General features: G+C 44.9%; 2 protein-coding genes across 2 annotated transcripts; both read left to right on the top strand.

The window, feature by feature from the left end:
* Positions 1 to 321: 321 nt before the first annotated feature.
* LOC106600977 (histone acetyltransferase KAT2A) lies at positions 322 to 9,703 on the top strand. Its single transcript, XM_045715015.2, has 18 exons — positions 322 to 640; positions 965 to 1,091; positions 2,669 to 2,814; positions 2,931 to 3,020; positions 3,122 to 3,303; positions 3,553 to 3,744; positions 3,899 to 4,005; positions 4,162 to 4,272; positions 4,471 to 4,607; positions 4,794 to 5,002; positions 5,117 to 5,243; positions 5,415 to 5,525; positions 5,612 to 5,755; positions 5,929 to 6,043; positions 6,137 to 6,173; positions 6,305 to 6,368; positions 7,036 to 7,120; positions 7,389 to 9,703. The coding sequence occupies exons 1-18, from the start codon at positions 416 to 418 to the stop codon at positions 7,580 to 7,582; spliced, it is 2,403 nt and encodes an 800-aa protein (XP_045570971.2). The 5' UTR covers positions 322 to 415; the 3' UTR covers positions 7,583 to 9,703.
* A 600-nt stretch (positions 9,704 to 10,303) lies between these two features.
* Positions 10,304 to 15,981, top strand: dhx58 (DEXH (Asp-Glu-X-His) box polypeptide 58). The gene is given in 13 exon segments (NM_001140177.1): positions 10,304 to 10,355; positions 10,525 to 10,750; positions 10,962 to 11,166; positions 11,517 to 11,707; positions 11,852 to 11,965; positions 12,057 to 12,189; positions 12,348 to 12,533; positions 12,669 to 12,919; positions 13,033 to 13,242; positions 13,244 to 13,345; positions 13,587 to 13,777; positions 13,922 to 14,012; positions 15,037 to 15,981. Coding segments are annotated over 12 exon segments (2,037 nt in total). The 5' UTR covers positions 10,304 to 10,355; positions 10,525 to 10,573; the 3' UTR covers positions 15,223 to 15,981.
* The last annotated feature ends 645 nt before the right edge of the window (positions 15,982 to 16,626 follow it).

Here is a 16,626-nt window from a genome sequence, read left to right as displayed (position 1 = left end):
CAAAAGGGATAAGTAGACATGAAGTTATTTTGATAATTTATCCTACATGTTACACAAGAACCTCTCACAACAGTCTTCATTGAAGTTAAAGTTAGTGTGCTCTACTGACCTCTACTGGATCGTTAAAGTTGGATTTATACTCAATGGTAGTCAAATAGTGTAGCTAATTCAACAGTGTAATGCCGTTTTTTTATGTTAATGCATTTGTATGTTTTTATTGCAAACTTTGACTTCTCCGGCTACTTTCAATACTTTAGGCAGACTGCAGGGGCCACAGACTACAGTACCCATACTGCCTTTCTTCAAATCCAGGGTGAGGGGAGAGGTGAGCGACCCAAACAGGGGTGGTGTGGAACCAATGATGTGTATACGTACCATTGAGTGGAACAAGCAGCAGTGAAGCGTGCGTTTTGATATGTCGGACCCGGCGGCACAGGCCTTGCAACCCCGGCTACATCAAGCTCAGTCTGGTGGGACTGCTGGGTCTAACGCTGCTGCGGTGGGATCTGGATCGGGGAACAGTGACCCAGTCAGACCAGGTCTTAGCCAACAACAGCGGGCGAGTCAGAAAAAAGCCCAAGTCAGAGCTTTTCCACGGGCGAAAAAGCTCGAGAAACTCGGCGTCTTCTCCGCTTGCAAGGTAGCTAGCTAGCTAACGTTAGCTATATGGCTAGGCTAGCTAGCATAGCCAACTTCACCAAAACAATGACTAGCTAACTAGCCATTTCCCCTACTTGTATAACAGTCTCAACAAACAGAAACAAAACACCATTGTCATTTGCATTTGGTTTCTAACATGCAATAATAGCCTTCACAAATGTATATGGCGTAGCTAACGTTACGGTCAAGAATATAGTTAGCAACAGCATGGTTAACCAACTTTGCTAGCTAGGCAGCCAGCTAGCATGAATCTTCTTTATGATGCAAGTGTGGGGCTTCTGATTTACTTTCCTCTTATCTTTAGGCTAGTGACACATGCAAGTGCAATGGCTGGAAGAACCCACAACCGCCGACTGCCACCCGAAGTATGGATTTACAGCAACAAGCGGCCAGCCTTAGCGAGTCCTGCCGCAGCTGCGGGCATGCCCTGGGTAGGCTGCCTTATGACTCAACACTAGTTTGAAGGATAGATACGCTTCATGATCACACTGAACCTAATGTCATCAATACACATCATATATATAGAATGTGTATGCTATTCCATAATAGCAATTATGATCATATAAATTTCACAATGTAGGTTTCAGTCTCATCTCTTTGAGTGAGTAGTACCCCTATTAAAGGGGCAATCAGCAGTTGCTACATCCATTTGTGTACTTATAAATTAATATGTACCTATTGATTCTTGAAGAATATAACTTATAAATGCTTAATGAGCTTAGTTCAACTGTCGTACTCCATCAGAACCCAAAATATAAGCTTGTTTGTATTTTATGTTTATTTATTTAACCTCTATTTAACTAGACCAGTCAGTTTAGAATACATTCTTATTTACAATGATGGTCTACCAAAACGCAAAAGGCCTGCAGGGACGGGATTAAAAATAAAAATACATTAAATAAAAATATAGGACAAAACACACATTACAACAAGAGAGACAACACTACATAATGTGAGAACTAAAACAACAACATAGCATGGCAGCAACACATGACAGCACAGCATGGTAACAACACATGACAACACAGCATGGTAACAACACAACATGGCAGCAGCACAACATGGTAGCAGCACAAAACAGGTTACAAACATTATTGGGCACAGACAACAGCACAAAGGGCAAGAAGGTAGAGACAACCATACATAACGCAAAGCAGCCACAACTGTCAGTAAGAGTGTCCATGATTGAGTCTTTGAATGAAGAGATTGAGATAAAGCTGTCCAATTTTGAGTGTTTGTAGCAGCTCGTTCCAGTCGCTAGCTGCAGCGAACTGAAAAGACGAGCAACACAGGGATGTGTGTGCTTTGGGGACCTTTAACAGAATGTGACTGGCAGAACGGGTGTTGTACGTGAAGGATGAGGGCTGCAGTAGATATCTCAGATAGGGGGGAGTGAGGCCTAAGAGGGTTTTATAAATAAGCATCAACCAGTGGGTCTTGTGACGGGTATACAGAGATGACCAGTTTACAGAGGGGTATAGAGTGCAGTGATGTGTCCTATAAGGAGCATTGGTGGCAATCTGATGGCCGAATGGTAAAGAACATCTAGCCGCTCGAGAGCACCCTTACCTGCCGATCTATAAATTACATCTCCGTAATTTTGCTTGGTTAGGATGGTACACCGAAGGGTTAGTTTGGCAGCTGGGGTGAAAGAGGAGCGATTACGATAGAGGAAACCAAGTCTCGAACTTCATCCTGCAGCTTTGATATGTGCTGAGAGAAGGACAGTGTACTGTCTAGCCATACTCCCAAGTACTTGTATGAGTTGAAACAATGTAAATGTAAAGAAACACTATAGCCTTAAAACATGGGTAAAACTATCATTTTAATATCATGGATGGTCAGTCCTTGCATCCGTAGCTCTGTCTATGAATTTGAGAGTAGTTACATTTCTCCAGTCCCATTCCTCAACTTTTTACCGAAACAGTGGGGGGGGTCCTTAGTCATTGTTTCAACTGCTGATTGACACTTTAAGAGGCTGATCTGTTATTGAACCCCTCCTGTGCAGCGGCCCATGTGTCCCACCTGGAGAACGTGTCAGAGGAGGAGATCAACAGGCTGCTGGGCATGGTGGTGGATGTGGAGAACCTCTTTATGTCTGTGCACAAGGAGGAGGACACTGACACCAAGCAGGTCTACTTCTACCTCTTCAAGGTATGAAATCACTTCCCTCCATTCTAACCAGACAGACAAGTGTAGATGGCCATAACCTCTACTTTTCTGGCTTAGCACATCTTGACCCTCTCTCTCTGTTCGTCTCTATCCCCCAGCTGCTGAGAAAATGCATCTTGCAGATGAGTCAGCCGATAGTGGAGGGATCATTGGGGAGTCCCCCCTTTCAGAAGCCCAACATTGAGCAGGTAGTAACAGTCTCCTTCCTACCTGTTTCTCAAGCTGTTCTTTCCTTCTTCCCCAACAGTAAAATCCTTTTTGTACACGTTTGTTTTATTTTGTTCCTCAGGGAGTGTTGAACTTCGTTCAGTACAAATTCAGCCACCTGGCACCCAGAGAGAGGCAGACGATGTTTGAGCTCTCCAAGATGTTCCTCCTGTGTCTGAACTACTGGAAGCTGGAGACTCCCACGCAGTTCCGCCAGCGGTCCCAGAAGGATGATGGCACAGCCTACAAAGTGGACTACACCAGGTGTGTGTGTGTGTCTGTGTGTGTGTCTGTGTGTCTGTGTGTCTGTGTGTGTGTGTGTGAGCCATGTGTTGTGGAAAATGTAAAAAAAAAAAAGAGATTGCAGCGTATTGCATCTTACTTTTTTGTTATTGTTGTATTGCATCTTGTTTATTTTCTGTTCATGTGGAGGTCTCACTGCAGCCTGCTCCTTTTGTTCCCATCAATAGTGGCTCACAACTACTGTAATCTAATCTGTGTCTTGTTTCCCAGGTGGCTATGCTACTGCCATGTCCCCCAGAGTAACGACAGCCTGCCGCGCTACGAGACCACGCAGGTGTTTGGCCGCAGTCTGCTCAAGTCAATCTTCACCGTGACGCGCCGCCAGCTCCTGGAGAAGTTCCGAGTGGAGAAGGACAAGCTCCTACCAGAGAAACGCACACTCATCCTCACACACTTTCCCAAGTACGTGGTGTGCAACCAACCCGTAGTAATCCGCTCGGAATCAAAGTTGATTCTTATTGTGTTTCTTCCTCGAGTTACAATCAAACCAAGATTCTGGAGTGAGTGAGATGGATGCTGTGTATCTGTGGCTTGTAACAAAGGGTTTGTGTCCCAGGTTTCTGTCTATGCTAGAGGAGGAGATCTATGGGGAAAACTCTCCCATCTGGGAAGCTGACTTCACCATGCCTGCCTCAGAGGGGGGCCAGCTGGGTCACCAGTTAGGTGAGGGGCCCCTAAGTTACAACTAAATAAGTGGTTCTCATAAGATCCATAAATGCACTTATAGGTTGTACAACATGTAATGTATGATTTCCCCCTCTCCATTTTCAATAATTCTGTCTGGTTTCGGTCATTGTCCTGTGTTTCTGATCCTGGCAGTGATCAGCCCTGCTGCAGTGTCGGGCTCGCCCTCCTTCTCTAAGGGCATGAACATTGGCTCTTCGCTAGGCAGTCTGGGGCTGGACTCTGGCGTGGCTGAGCCCATAACAGGTCAGTAACTCTGGCAACCCCGCCAAGCTAACTTTTGCTTTGTACTGGGTGTGAAGTAATCGCTGATGTTTGTTATTATGTCTTATCTGTTCATGTGGGAGCTTTTATTTCCCATGCCTCTGTGGGATAGCCTCAGACACACAAACAGCATCTAAATTAATGGTGGTTATAGTCATGTGTTGTACTGTCTCTCCTCAGGAGAGAAGAGGAAGCTTCCAGAAGTTCTGACCCTGGAGGACGCTAAGAGGATCAGAGTGATGGGAGACATCCCAATGGAGTTGGTCAACGAGGTCATGATGACCATCACTGACCCGGCTGCCATGTTGGGCCCAGAGGTAAGTGCTTCCCAAGACTGAGAGTGAGACTCATCATTTAATGTCCATTCGCCAGTGCAACATGGATATTTATGTTGACTGCGGATATGTTTTATCTAGTCTTAACATCTAAGTATGGAAACTGGATGTTTGTTAGAATGAATATAATAATTGACTGCGTTGATAATCACTGTCACTCTCTGCTAGACGAGTCTGCTGTCTGCCAATGCTGCTCGTGATGAGACAGCCAGGTTAGAGGAGAGGCGGGGCATCATAGAGTTCCATGTCATAGGGAACTCTCTTTCCCAGAAGTCCAACAAGAAGATTCTGATGTGGCTGGTGGGCTTGCAGAACGTCTTCTCCCACCAGCTGCCTCGCATGCCCAAAGAGTACATCACACGCCTAGTGTTTGACCCGTACGTAGATATTTGAACTGTTTCTCTCACCTGTACCCCGTCTTCAGTGAAGCCTCTTGAAATGACCTTTTTGTGACCCTTTCTCTCCACTCTCTTGGACCGTTCTCTGTCCAGGAAGCACAAGACTCTGGCCCTAATCAAAGATGGCCGTGTCATCGGGGGGATCTGTTTCAGGATGTTCCCCACCCAGGGCTTCACTGAGATCGTCTTCTGTGCCGTCACATCCAACGAGCAAGTCAAGGTATGGCCGCACCTCTCCTTTACATACAACAGCAAAAATACCGAAATCATTAATCTGGGTAAGTTGGACTTAATGGCTTGTTATTGTACTAACGGTATCTGTCAGAGTTTGAATGTATGTTGGACTAAGAGCCCAACATTTTCCCCTGATTGTTTTCCATTGTGGTTTCAGGGCTACGGTACTCACCTGATGAACCACCTAAAGGAGTACCACATCAAGCACAGTATCCTGTACTTCCTCACCTACGCTGATGAGTACGCCATTGGCTACTTCAAGAAGCAGGTATGGTATAGGATGATAGCATGTACCACCCTCTCTTCCTCACCTCTCCTTTGACCTCTCTCTTCTGGCTCTTTTTTCCGTTGCAGGGTTTTTCCAAAGACATCAAAGTGACTAAGAGTCGTTACCTTGGTTACATCAAGGACTACGAGGGGGCTACCCTCATGGAGTGTGAGCTAAATCCCAGAATCCCCTACACAGAGCTCTCTCATATCATCAAGAGGCAGAAAGAGGTGAGAGGACTCTATAGGAAGTCCTCCCATTGTGGGGTACACAGGTTGAGGTGAATGTCAGTGGACGGTTATGCATCTCTGGACCTTTCTCCATCTGTTGATGAAAGGACAGTGTTAATGTCCATGTTGGTGTGTTTTGGTCAACATGTCCCTGTGTTTCCATGACTGGTTAGATCATTAAGAAGCTGATTGAGAGGAAGCAGAGCCAGATCAGGAAGGTATACCCAGGACTCACCTGCTTCAAAGAGGGGGTACGGCAGATCCCTGTGGAGAGCATCCCTGGCATCAGTAAGTGGGTGTGGGTCCTTTTAATACCTTGTTCAGGGTATAGACTATTAATGCCTTGTCTGATGTCATGTTTTAATTATTCTCTCTCCCTAGGGGAGACAGGCTGGAAGCCCAGTGCAAAGGAGAAAGTGTAAGCTGAATGTTTGGTCTATCAGGAAATAAAGAAATGATGTGCAGTATTGTCATAAAACAACTGGCAGCCTTTACAATCACACTCACCTGTCATTGAATTGATATATTATTACCTATCCTGTCTTGTAGGAAAGAGTTGAAAGACCCTGACGTGTTGTACAACATGCTGAAGAATCTCCTGGCCCAGGTCAAGGTAAAACACTGACATGCACCGATACAACCCAGTGTTCAACCTTAGGAGTGGTCAGACAGAGTCTGTGTCCCAAATGGCAACCTATTCTCTATATAATCCCTGATCGAAGGCCTCCCGAGTGGCGCAGCGGTCTAAGGCACTGCATCGCAGTGCTAGCTGTGTCTCTACAGATCCTGGTTCGATTCCAAGCTGTGTCGCGGCAAGCCACGAACCGGGAGACCCATGAGGTGGCGCACAATTGGCCCAGCGTCGTCCGGGTTAAGGGAGGGTTTGGCCGGCCCGGGATGTACTTGTCCCATCGTGCTCTAGCAAGTCGTGTGGCAGGCCGGGCACAGTGCACGCTGACATGGTCGCCAGGTGTATGGTGTTTCCTCCGACACATTGGTGCGGCTAGCTTCCAGGTTAAGTGGGCAGTGTGTCAGAAAGCAATGCGGCTTGGCGGGGTCGTGTTTCGGAGGACGCACGGCTCTCGACCTTCGTCCGTACGGGAGTTACAGCGATGGGACAAGACTGTAACTACCAATTGGATACCACGAAATTGGGGAGTAAAAGGGGGTAGAAAAAATTGCATCCCTGATCGAAAGTAGTACACGCAGTAGGGAATAGGGGACCATTTGGGGTTCAGACTGAAAGTCATAACAACTGTGTGGTTGTGTTCCTCTCCCAGACTCACCCTGATTCCTGGCCCTTCATGGAGCCCGTGAAAAAGACTGAGGCTCCAGACTACTACGAGATCATACGCTTCCCCATTGGTGAGTGTATCATCTGCTCATTATTCCCTGGCTTGTTTATATGTCCCAGCCATGATATAAATATAACATGCATAAACACTCACTGCCATTAATAAAGGCTTCCTAAAAGAAAAGACGAGGGAAAAAGGGTTGGAATATGGCTAGCAATGACCCCCAACTCGATGCGCTTTTAATTGTAAGTCCGTCTGGATATGTCAGTAAACCCTCTGAAGGAATATTTCACATATAACCTACGTGTCCCCCTCTCCTCTCTCCCTCCTTCCTGTAGATCTGAAGACCATGACGGAGAGGCTGAAGAACAGATACTATGTGACCAAGAAGCTGTTCATAGCAGACCTGCAGCGCGTCATTACCAACTGCCGTGAATACAACCCCCCGGACAGCGAGTACTGCAAGTGTGCCAACACACTGGAGAAGTTCTTCTACTTTAAGCTGAAGGAAGGGGGCTTGATCGAGAAGTGAAGCTAGGGTCACAGGTCACCATGCACAACAGCAGGAAGGAGCGCTCGTGGACACTCACTCACACACACTGTCTTGTGATGACATAGTCAGGGGTCATTGCTAGCCATATTCCAACCCTTTTCCCCTCGTCTTTTCTTTTATGAAGCCTTTATTAATGGCAGTGCGTGTTTATGCATGTTATATTTATATTACTGGTGGGTGAAGGGAACTGTGGGGTGTAACAACAACATTTGGAGGTAATTGGAAAGGCTCTGTAGGCGAGTTAAGTTTGCTAATGTGTCGAAATGACTCTCCATCAATCCCTCCCTCTCTCACTCTCTGTTTGTTTGTCTCCCTCTATCCCTGTCTCACTACCCTCTGTAGTATAGAATCTCTCTGTGTGTTGCTGTCTCATTCTGGTTTCATTCTTGCTCCAAGTGACTCATAGAAGGAGCTGTAACGTATTCCTGTACCAAAACGACTGGTCCCACAGCAGATCATGTCAAACTTTCCACATAGGTTACGTTCATTTTATAGGATGACATTTTCACGGAATTGTTCCTCAATCGGATAAAATAATGCCCGCTTAGACATTCACGCTCACAGCTCCTCCAGATGGGAGTTGTATTTTTGGTACTGACATGGAAACGTGAGTAGGCTGGACTTGGGGACCTATGCCGTTGTTGCCTTCCTGTACTGACATACACTTGAAAAGAGGCCAGTAGACTTGGAGGGTAGAAATACAATGTGCCCTTGAGTTAGAAGACGAGACCTGTTCAGACTCGCATTGTCGAAGTCAGGTTGCAGTCACAGATAATGTCCGCGTTCCAGGCTGACTACATTGCAGACGCCTGCCACACCTCACAAGGCCTGGATAGGTATTTAGCAATAATTTAACCACATCATGTAACGGGACACGCTAACCATTGGTTGATACAATGCAACAACTGAAATGTAGTCAGCCTGAAGCGTGACCATAGATATCCCTGTCTGACATTGCATTATGTTGGATTTGGCATCACGTGATTGGTCAGTAGAAAAACGTGCAACTTTCCAATCCATCTTCATGGTTGCCCTCGAATAATTCAACGTTTTATTTATTTATTATTTCACCTGAACAGTATAATGAAAACCTACCGCTACATTTGAAGATACTTAGGCCTAATGTTAGTGTAGTTGTCAATACTGTTCTTTTCCCATTCTCTTCTGGGCCAGTATGGCCATGTCACTGATCTCAAACATGGTTGTTTTTCTTGGGGAAACATCAGAGATGGCGTAGTAGTGTGTCATTGTTGTTTTAATGGTGTTGTCTGATCTGAGGGTCGTCTCTGGAATCCCAGACCAAGGGCAACAGCAGGAGCATTGTTAATGTGGGAGCCAAACCCGTCTGCCTAGGGAGACTACTCTGAGGGTTACTGGCCACCCTTTTGTTTCGGTTTCTGTTTGACCTAGAAATAACCTGTTTCTGATGGAAGCACAGGATCCAACCACACTGTTAAACATGACCGTTCGATTTGTCAGTATTTCTCTGAAAGGCCATAGAGCCCTGCCAATACAGTATGTAGGTGTTGCACAGCACTTACCCTCCCTGCTGGTTCTGTCTCTTCTACGGTGGATATGTATTGTGTTAATATGATAATGGCTGACAAACACACACAAAACAAGTGTCTGGTTTGGTGTTCACTCCATACTCACAAGCAGTATTGCATGGTGGAGAACTATAATCTGTTCTGTTTTTACTGAGATGGCCACGGCTATTCACACAAACCCACTTCTTGGTCATGGTCGGTGTCTGATTGTCTGCCTCTTGAGATGCCTTTGGTTCTCTGCTATTTTGTAAAACGTTTTGGGGGAAATGACTGGTCTGTGCTGGGTGGTTGAGTATTCACTGAACTGTTGTGTGTGTTTGTATTTGAATCATGACTAGCTTTGAGCAACTAAAGTGATGTCAATGTTTCGTTATTCAGGGTTGTCAGTTATGTATCTCTCAATCTACCTATGTATGCTGCATTAAGATTCTGAAAATACTGTGTGAGTGAAATGTTAAAATATTAAGACTGCTACATTTTCTTTTAGTTATATGGTTTGAAGAGCTCTTTACTGTAATACTCTTCATGAAAATAAAGTTTTTATAGTAAAATATTTCTGTGCTTATTATTGTCTTATAAGATGGCAACCTGTTACAGTGTACACATGTTTTTTTATGTTCCAGTAACCATGCAGTGTTGTTAAGTAGGTGTGACCATAAGGTTTATTCGGGCTGTTTAAATGCCATTCAGATATGCAGTACTAGTGTTTCTCATGGTGTCTTGCAGTTTTGTTTTCCTGATGTCACAACTGGTAAGAATGGGGCCCATTAAGGGCTCTGGGTGCTTTGTCAGGCTGACAGAAATCTGCAACAGCTTTCTCCTGGACTGCAGATAGTTACAGACATACCAGTCCCTCTCAGTACAATACCACTAGATTAACACATCTGCAGTTTGGTAGATTTTGTAACTGATACGGCTCCTTACGTGTATTAATATCCCTACAACTCTTCTAATCTTCCTATAATTCACATCCTTGTGTCACTTCTTTTACTTAGACATACTTTGTTGGCCCTCAAGAACTCCCTTGAATAGGACCCCTTCTTCACCTAAGACTGAAGTGCTTTTGGTTTCGTTTTTCTGTTTGGGTGTCAGCTGGGTGGATCTTTATTCAGTGAAAACCTCTCTGTAATCAGAACCTGGTCACAACGGACCATGGACATTGTCTGCTGCTGATCCAAAACATAGAGCTGCTTCAGAAACACTTGGTGAGCTGAGTTTGAATATGGCTTGACTTCATCTATAGCTGACTGCCACAAATGGTAGTAGTAGTAGCGTTGTAGTACTGTAGGGACATTTGCAGTGTGTATTGCATTTCAGTTTAAAAATAGCCTTGTGGTGCACTGCCTTTAGTCTAATGTTGTTTTTATTTCTAAGGACAAGGAGTTCTGTGTGGACCAATAGACCGGTAGGATAGACCGGTAGGATGGCAGACTTTGGGCTGTATAAGTACCAGGAGGAGGTGGTTCAGAGGGCTCTCCGGGGGGAGAACGTCATCATCTGGCTGCCCACCGGAGGAGGGAAGACACGGGCTGCTGTGTATGTGGCCAAAAAACATCTGGAGAATAACCCTGGAGCTAAGGTGGCTGTGCTGGTCAACAAGGTAGGTAGGGAGGGGTTACTAGAGCTTTGGGCCTATTTAGCAGATGTTTCAGAGTAACTGGCCAGGTAACTGACCCATCTGTGTAATTGTATCTAGGTAGTCTGACCTTTTAGTATAGGTGTGATGTTAATTCTATACAAAATCAGAAAATAAAAGTTCCACTATTCCCGGGGAAACCATGGCGACCTGTTGTTGGCATTATGTTTTCCAGGTTCATTTGGTTGATCAACTCTACATCAATGAGTTCAAACCCTTCCTGGGTTTGGACTATAGCCTGGTGTCTATCAGTGGGGACTGTGACCAGAAGGACTTCTTTGGCTGCAATGTCAAGAACTCTGACCTGGTCATCTGTACAGCACAGATACTGGAGAATGCCCTGACCAACCAGGAGGAGGGAAAACATGTCGAGCTCTCACGTGAGTGGCTACCCTGCTGCCTTCCACATATTGAATCATGGTGTTGTTGCGAGGTGTGTGTAGTACACACTACTTGTTACTGATTTATTTAGAAGTTAGGCTGTTGTAAGATGGCTCCCAGGCTTTGTTCCACTGTGCACCAGTAGCACTTGGTATCAATCCCAATTGACAGACACGTCATTATAAAGAGTATCTACACCTGACACAGTAAAGCCCTGGAACCTAAGCTAACACACTTAAAAGACTGGTCCATATCGTAGGTTTAAACCATATGTTGAACTAGTATACAGTAAAACCATTGGATTCCATTGAGTTCACAATACCATTGTGTTTCTTTCTCCCAACCATAGAGTTCACTCTGCTGATCATTGATGAGTGCCACCACACTCATAAGGAGGGTGTCTACAATAAGATCATGGGGCGCTACGTGGCACAGAAGCTGAAGGGGGAGAGGCGGCTGCCGCAGATTCTGGGCCTCACTGCCTCTCCTGGGACAGGAGGAGCCAAGAGCATCAAAGGAGCTGTGGAGCATGTGCTGCAGGTCAGTTTCTCTCTCTCCGGTGGTCTTTACATGCTATTTATTCAGCCCCAACTTTCATCCTGAGTAAAAAAAAGGAATAATGTCCCTCTAACCCTTTACATTTACCCTTTACATTTAGCTCATTTCATTATTTATGGCCTTCAGATTTGTGCCAACCTGGACTCAGTGATTGTGTCGTCTAAAGTGTACGCCCCTGAGCTGCAGAAAAAGGTCCCCAGACCCAGGAAAAGGTTTGACATCGTTGACAAAAGACCTCAGGTGAGTTCAATTCTGTTCTGTAAACATAAAGCCTTTGAACTTGAGAGCTGTATTGGTTTGAATTCAACAAACTCCTGTTGTTTTGTCTCAGGACCCATTTGGGGATCACCTGAAGTTCATGATGCAGTTTATCCATGACTTCATGGCCTTAGGGCCTGACTTTCCGTTCAGGGAGTTTGGCACGCAGGAGTACGAGGCAGACGTGGTGATTCTGGAGAAGAAGGGTAAATCATCCTCTTAATATGAATTAATACCACATCATAGAACCTAAGCATAGGAACTATTTTCATGCACCAAATCACACAAGGAACCTTCCTCAGTCAATACCAGAGTTTTGAATACTGCATTAAAACCTATTTTGGATGTGTGTTTCCTGGTGTAGGTGTGACAGACAGGAACAGACTGCTGGCCCAGTGTGCTCTCCACCTGCGTCAGTACAACGACGCCCTGCTCATCAACGACACTGTGCGCATGGTGGATGCCTTTAGGGTCCTTGAGTCCTACTATAGTACCAAGAGCTCCACCGCCATGGATGGAACCGACTTCTTCCTGCTTGGACTCTACCAGGGTGAGAACCTGCAATTCTCTTGTAACAATCTCTCTGACTTTCTCACAAACTGTATGTGTGTGATTCTCTGGAATATTAAGGGTATAGGAAGTTCAACTTCTGAATGTTGATAGTCAGTGTTCTGTTCCTCAACAGAAAACGAGGTGGAGCTGAGGAAACTGTCAGGTGATGCCCGGTTTGAAAACCCTAAAATGGGGAAGCTTCAGAACACCCTGCTGGAGCAGTTTGACCAGGGTAAGCCCTCCAGAGGGATCCTGTTCTCCAAGACCCGTAAAAGCACCCACTGCTTGTATGACTGGGTGTCCAACAACCCAGCACTGCAGCGTGCTGGTATCAGAGCAGCCATTCTGACTGGCGCTGGCAATGGCATCAATTACATGACCCAGGTAACTTGACATTAAACTTGTGGAGGTATAGAAAGGTGGGTTGGAAAGTGCCAAGACCTGTGTTATACCAACAACTGACCTCTGTTTGTGTGTTTCTGTGGGTGCGCTTGTAGAATGAGCAGAAGGAAACAATCAGAACATTCCGCCGGGGCTCTCTCAACCTCCTGATCTCCACCAGCGTAGCCGAGGAGGGCCTGGACATCCCAGAATGCAACCTGGTGGTGCGCTATGGGCTGCTGACCAATGAGATCGCACAACAGCAGGCCAGTGGCCGGGCTCGGGCGAGTGACAGCGTTTACTCTGTGGTGGCCCAGGCGGGGGGGGCGGGAGGTGCGTCGGGAACTCCTCAATGAATGTCTGGAGGACTTGACTGGCAGGGCCATCGGCGAAGTGCAGAGGATGGAGCACAGGGAGTTCCAAATGAAGGTAAGGCGATTCCTCATGGTGGTGAGGCTGGTATCTTTCTCTATGTTCTACCCCTGCATGTCTCTAATCACTTTGGAAAAAAGGACAGACCTACACTCACTCACTTTCCTTTTTTCCAGGATATGCCTTTTGAACCCGGCACCCAAATGATTTTTGTTACAATAAGCTTTTGCGCACGCCCGTTCCTCATTATCTAATCTTGTTTTCACTTGATTTCTTCTCTCTCTGCCTCCCCTATTAGATCACTGATCTCCAGACAGAAGCCTTGTTGATCAGGCAGTTGGCAGAGCAGTTGAAGATCAAGAAGAGGAGTCGTTTCAGTGCTGCTACGGTTCAGCTCTCGTGTCGAGGCTGTTTTGTGCCCGTGGCCTTCGGTAATGACATTAAAGTCATTGAAAACGCACACCATGTCAACATCAACCCCGACTTTGAGTAAGTTGTGCTTCTCTAATGTCTGTCCTGATACTGTCACAAGACTTATTGGTCCACATTGTAAGGCAAAAAGAGCACATATTTGAAGTGGTTTTGCATCAGTGTGTGTGAGGAGGTAACCTGTGCATATGTGTTTGTTTTCAGGAAGTACTATAAAACCGGTGGGAAGCCCGCGCTGAAGACTTTCGAGGACTGGGAGCCAGGCCGTGTGATCAGCTGTGCTGCCTGTGGCAAGGTGAGGTTGATCTTTAATCTCTAGCTTTTTATTTTAGACCGAGGCTGCGGATCCGTAGGCAGATATTTTGCTTAGTGGCGCGTGCTGTTGAGTTGTGGCCACATGAGAGAAAAATGCAGCCATTTGTACAATCATCCTAAAAACTGAGGTGGTGTCCTTTGTCTTACAGTAACATTATGCTATGCTTTTACACTAAGTGTACAAAACATTATGAACACCTGCTCTTTCCGTCACATCGACTGACCAGGTGAATTCAGGTGAAAGTTACAATCCCTTATTGATGTCACTCATTAAATCCACTTCAGTCAGTGTAGATGAAAGGGAGGGGACAGGTTAAAGAATGATTTTTAAGCCTTGAGTGTGTGCCATTCAGAGGTGAATGGGCAAGACAAAAGATTTAAGTGCCTTTGAAGGGGGTATGGTATTAGGTGCAAGGCGCACCGGTTTGTGTATGTAAAGAGCTGCAACGCTGCTGGGTTTTTCACGCTCAACAGTTTCCTGTGGGTATCAAGAATGGTCCACCACCCAAAGGACATCCAGCCAACTTCACATAACTGTGGGAAAGCATTGGAGTCATCATGGGCCAGCAACCCTGTGGAACCCTTTCGACACCTTGTAGAGTCAATGCCCCGACGAATTGAGGCTGTTCTGAGGGTAAAAGGGGGTGTAACTCAATATTATGAAGGTGTTCCTAATGTTTTGTACACTCAGTGTATATTCAGTTCTGTTATGAACAATACTATCATAATGTGATCTTGCAGACATTGATTCAGCATTGATCTCCCTTTATTAAATGAGCACCATTCGCCAGAGTAGCCTGTTCTATACGATTAGAACAGAGACTGTACGTATTACAGAATCCTGCACATGCGCAGAAACTTCGGAACCTTTAGCCCCCGGGAAGAAAGGTCCAAGAAAAGTTGGATCAGCAGCCATTCCGTTTATCTTATTCTATTGTCTTTTACTATGCTTATATATGGAAATCTACAACAGTATATTTGTTTATATATTTATATCTGAACAGCAATGGGGAATGGAAATGGTATATAAGGAGATTGCCCTGCTGCCCATTCTGGCCATTGAGAACTTTGCCATGGAGACTCCGGAGGGAAGAAGATTAGCCAAGAAGTGGAAGAACGTTGAGTTTACAGTGGAGGAGTTTAACTTCAGCACGTACTATCATAGCAAATTCCCTAACATGCTCGATTGATACGCTATTACACTGGAAGAAGGACTGGAACTGGGGTTTTCATGGTGTTTCCACCTCGTACTGTTTTCACCTTTCCACTAATCTTCTCTTCCTTTCGCTCTCTGTCTGTCAGTCTGTGTTGCTTAGTCTAGACTGCTTTTGTGTTACTTATGCATGATCCTGAAGTGTGTCATAGTCCTATGACAGGGGGAGAGATGCAGTGCCTTGGGTATGGTTGGCCCTGTTAAATCAGGTCTTGCCAGGCCTCTGCAGCGTGCTAAAGCATGTTACGCAATGGTCAGGGTTAGAATTAGCGTGTCAGCTTTGTTAATGCCCAAGGTTCTCTCTCTCTCTCTTTCCCTCCCTCTCTCTCTCCTGGGTTTCTTCTGCTCCATCGCAGCCAAGCACGCAAAAACTTATGAACTTAGCACCCCTGTTCTAAGATGAACTCAAATGATCTGTTTTTCTATTTTTAGCAAAGTAATATCAGCATGATCCATATTTTGTCATGAATCTGTACTGTGAATCTGTACTGTACCTTTCGCCTGATACTTGATGCTACTTGATCATGTATGAAACATTTTCAAATTGATATTTCAATATATTCCACAGGTATACTATTTTAATGTGTATTCACAAGGGTGTACATTTCCTTGCCTAAAACAAATGAAATGATCTACTGTAATATTTTTTTTTATTCTTGATAAATAATTTGGCATTATTTGTCTGAACATGTCTATTTTGAATGTTATAAATGAAAAATAAAAGAATAATAGATAACTACTAGATAATGAAGTATATAGATTTCACCTTCATTCCTGTCTTCATAAACTCTTCCACAAGATGGCGATCTTAGCCTTCAATGTCTACTTCCATACCTGCAGTAGAGGGAGCTCATGGTTTTAGATTCCCTCCTTCCCTAATCCGTGCCCTTTAGTTTAGTATGGGGAGAGATATTTAGTTTAGTGTGGGGAGAGATATGTAGTTTAGTGTAGGGAGAGATATTTAGTTTAGTATGCGGAGAGATATTTAGTTTAGTGTAGGGAGAGATATTTAGTTTAGTGTGGGGAGAGATATTTAGTTTAGTATGGGGAGAGATATTTAGTTTAGTGTGGGGAGAGATATTTAGTTTAGTGTAGGGAGAGATATTTAGTTTAGTATGGGGAGAGATATTTAGTTTAGTGTGGGGAGAGATATTTAGTTTAGTGTGGGGAGAGATATTTAGTTTAGTGTAGGGAGAGATATTTAGTTTAGTATGGGGAGAGATATTTAGTTTAGTATGGGGAGAGATATTTAGTTTAGTGTGGGGAGAGATATTTAGTTTAGTGTGGGGAGAGATATTTAGTTTAGTATGGGGAGATATATTTCGTTTAGTGTGGGGAGAGATATTTCGTTTAGTGTGGGGAGAGATATTTCGTTTAGTGT

Source organism: Salmo salar, chromosome 03 (assembly GCF_965601325.2).
Source record: "Salmo salar chromosome 03, fSalSal1, whole genome shotgun sequence".
In the NCBI taxonomy this organism is placed as follows: Eukaryota; Metazoa; Chordata; class Actinopteri; order Salmoniformes; family Salmonidae; genus Salmo; species Salmo salar.
This window is presented reverse-complemented; position numbering and strand designations above follow the sequence as displayed.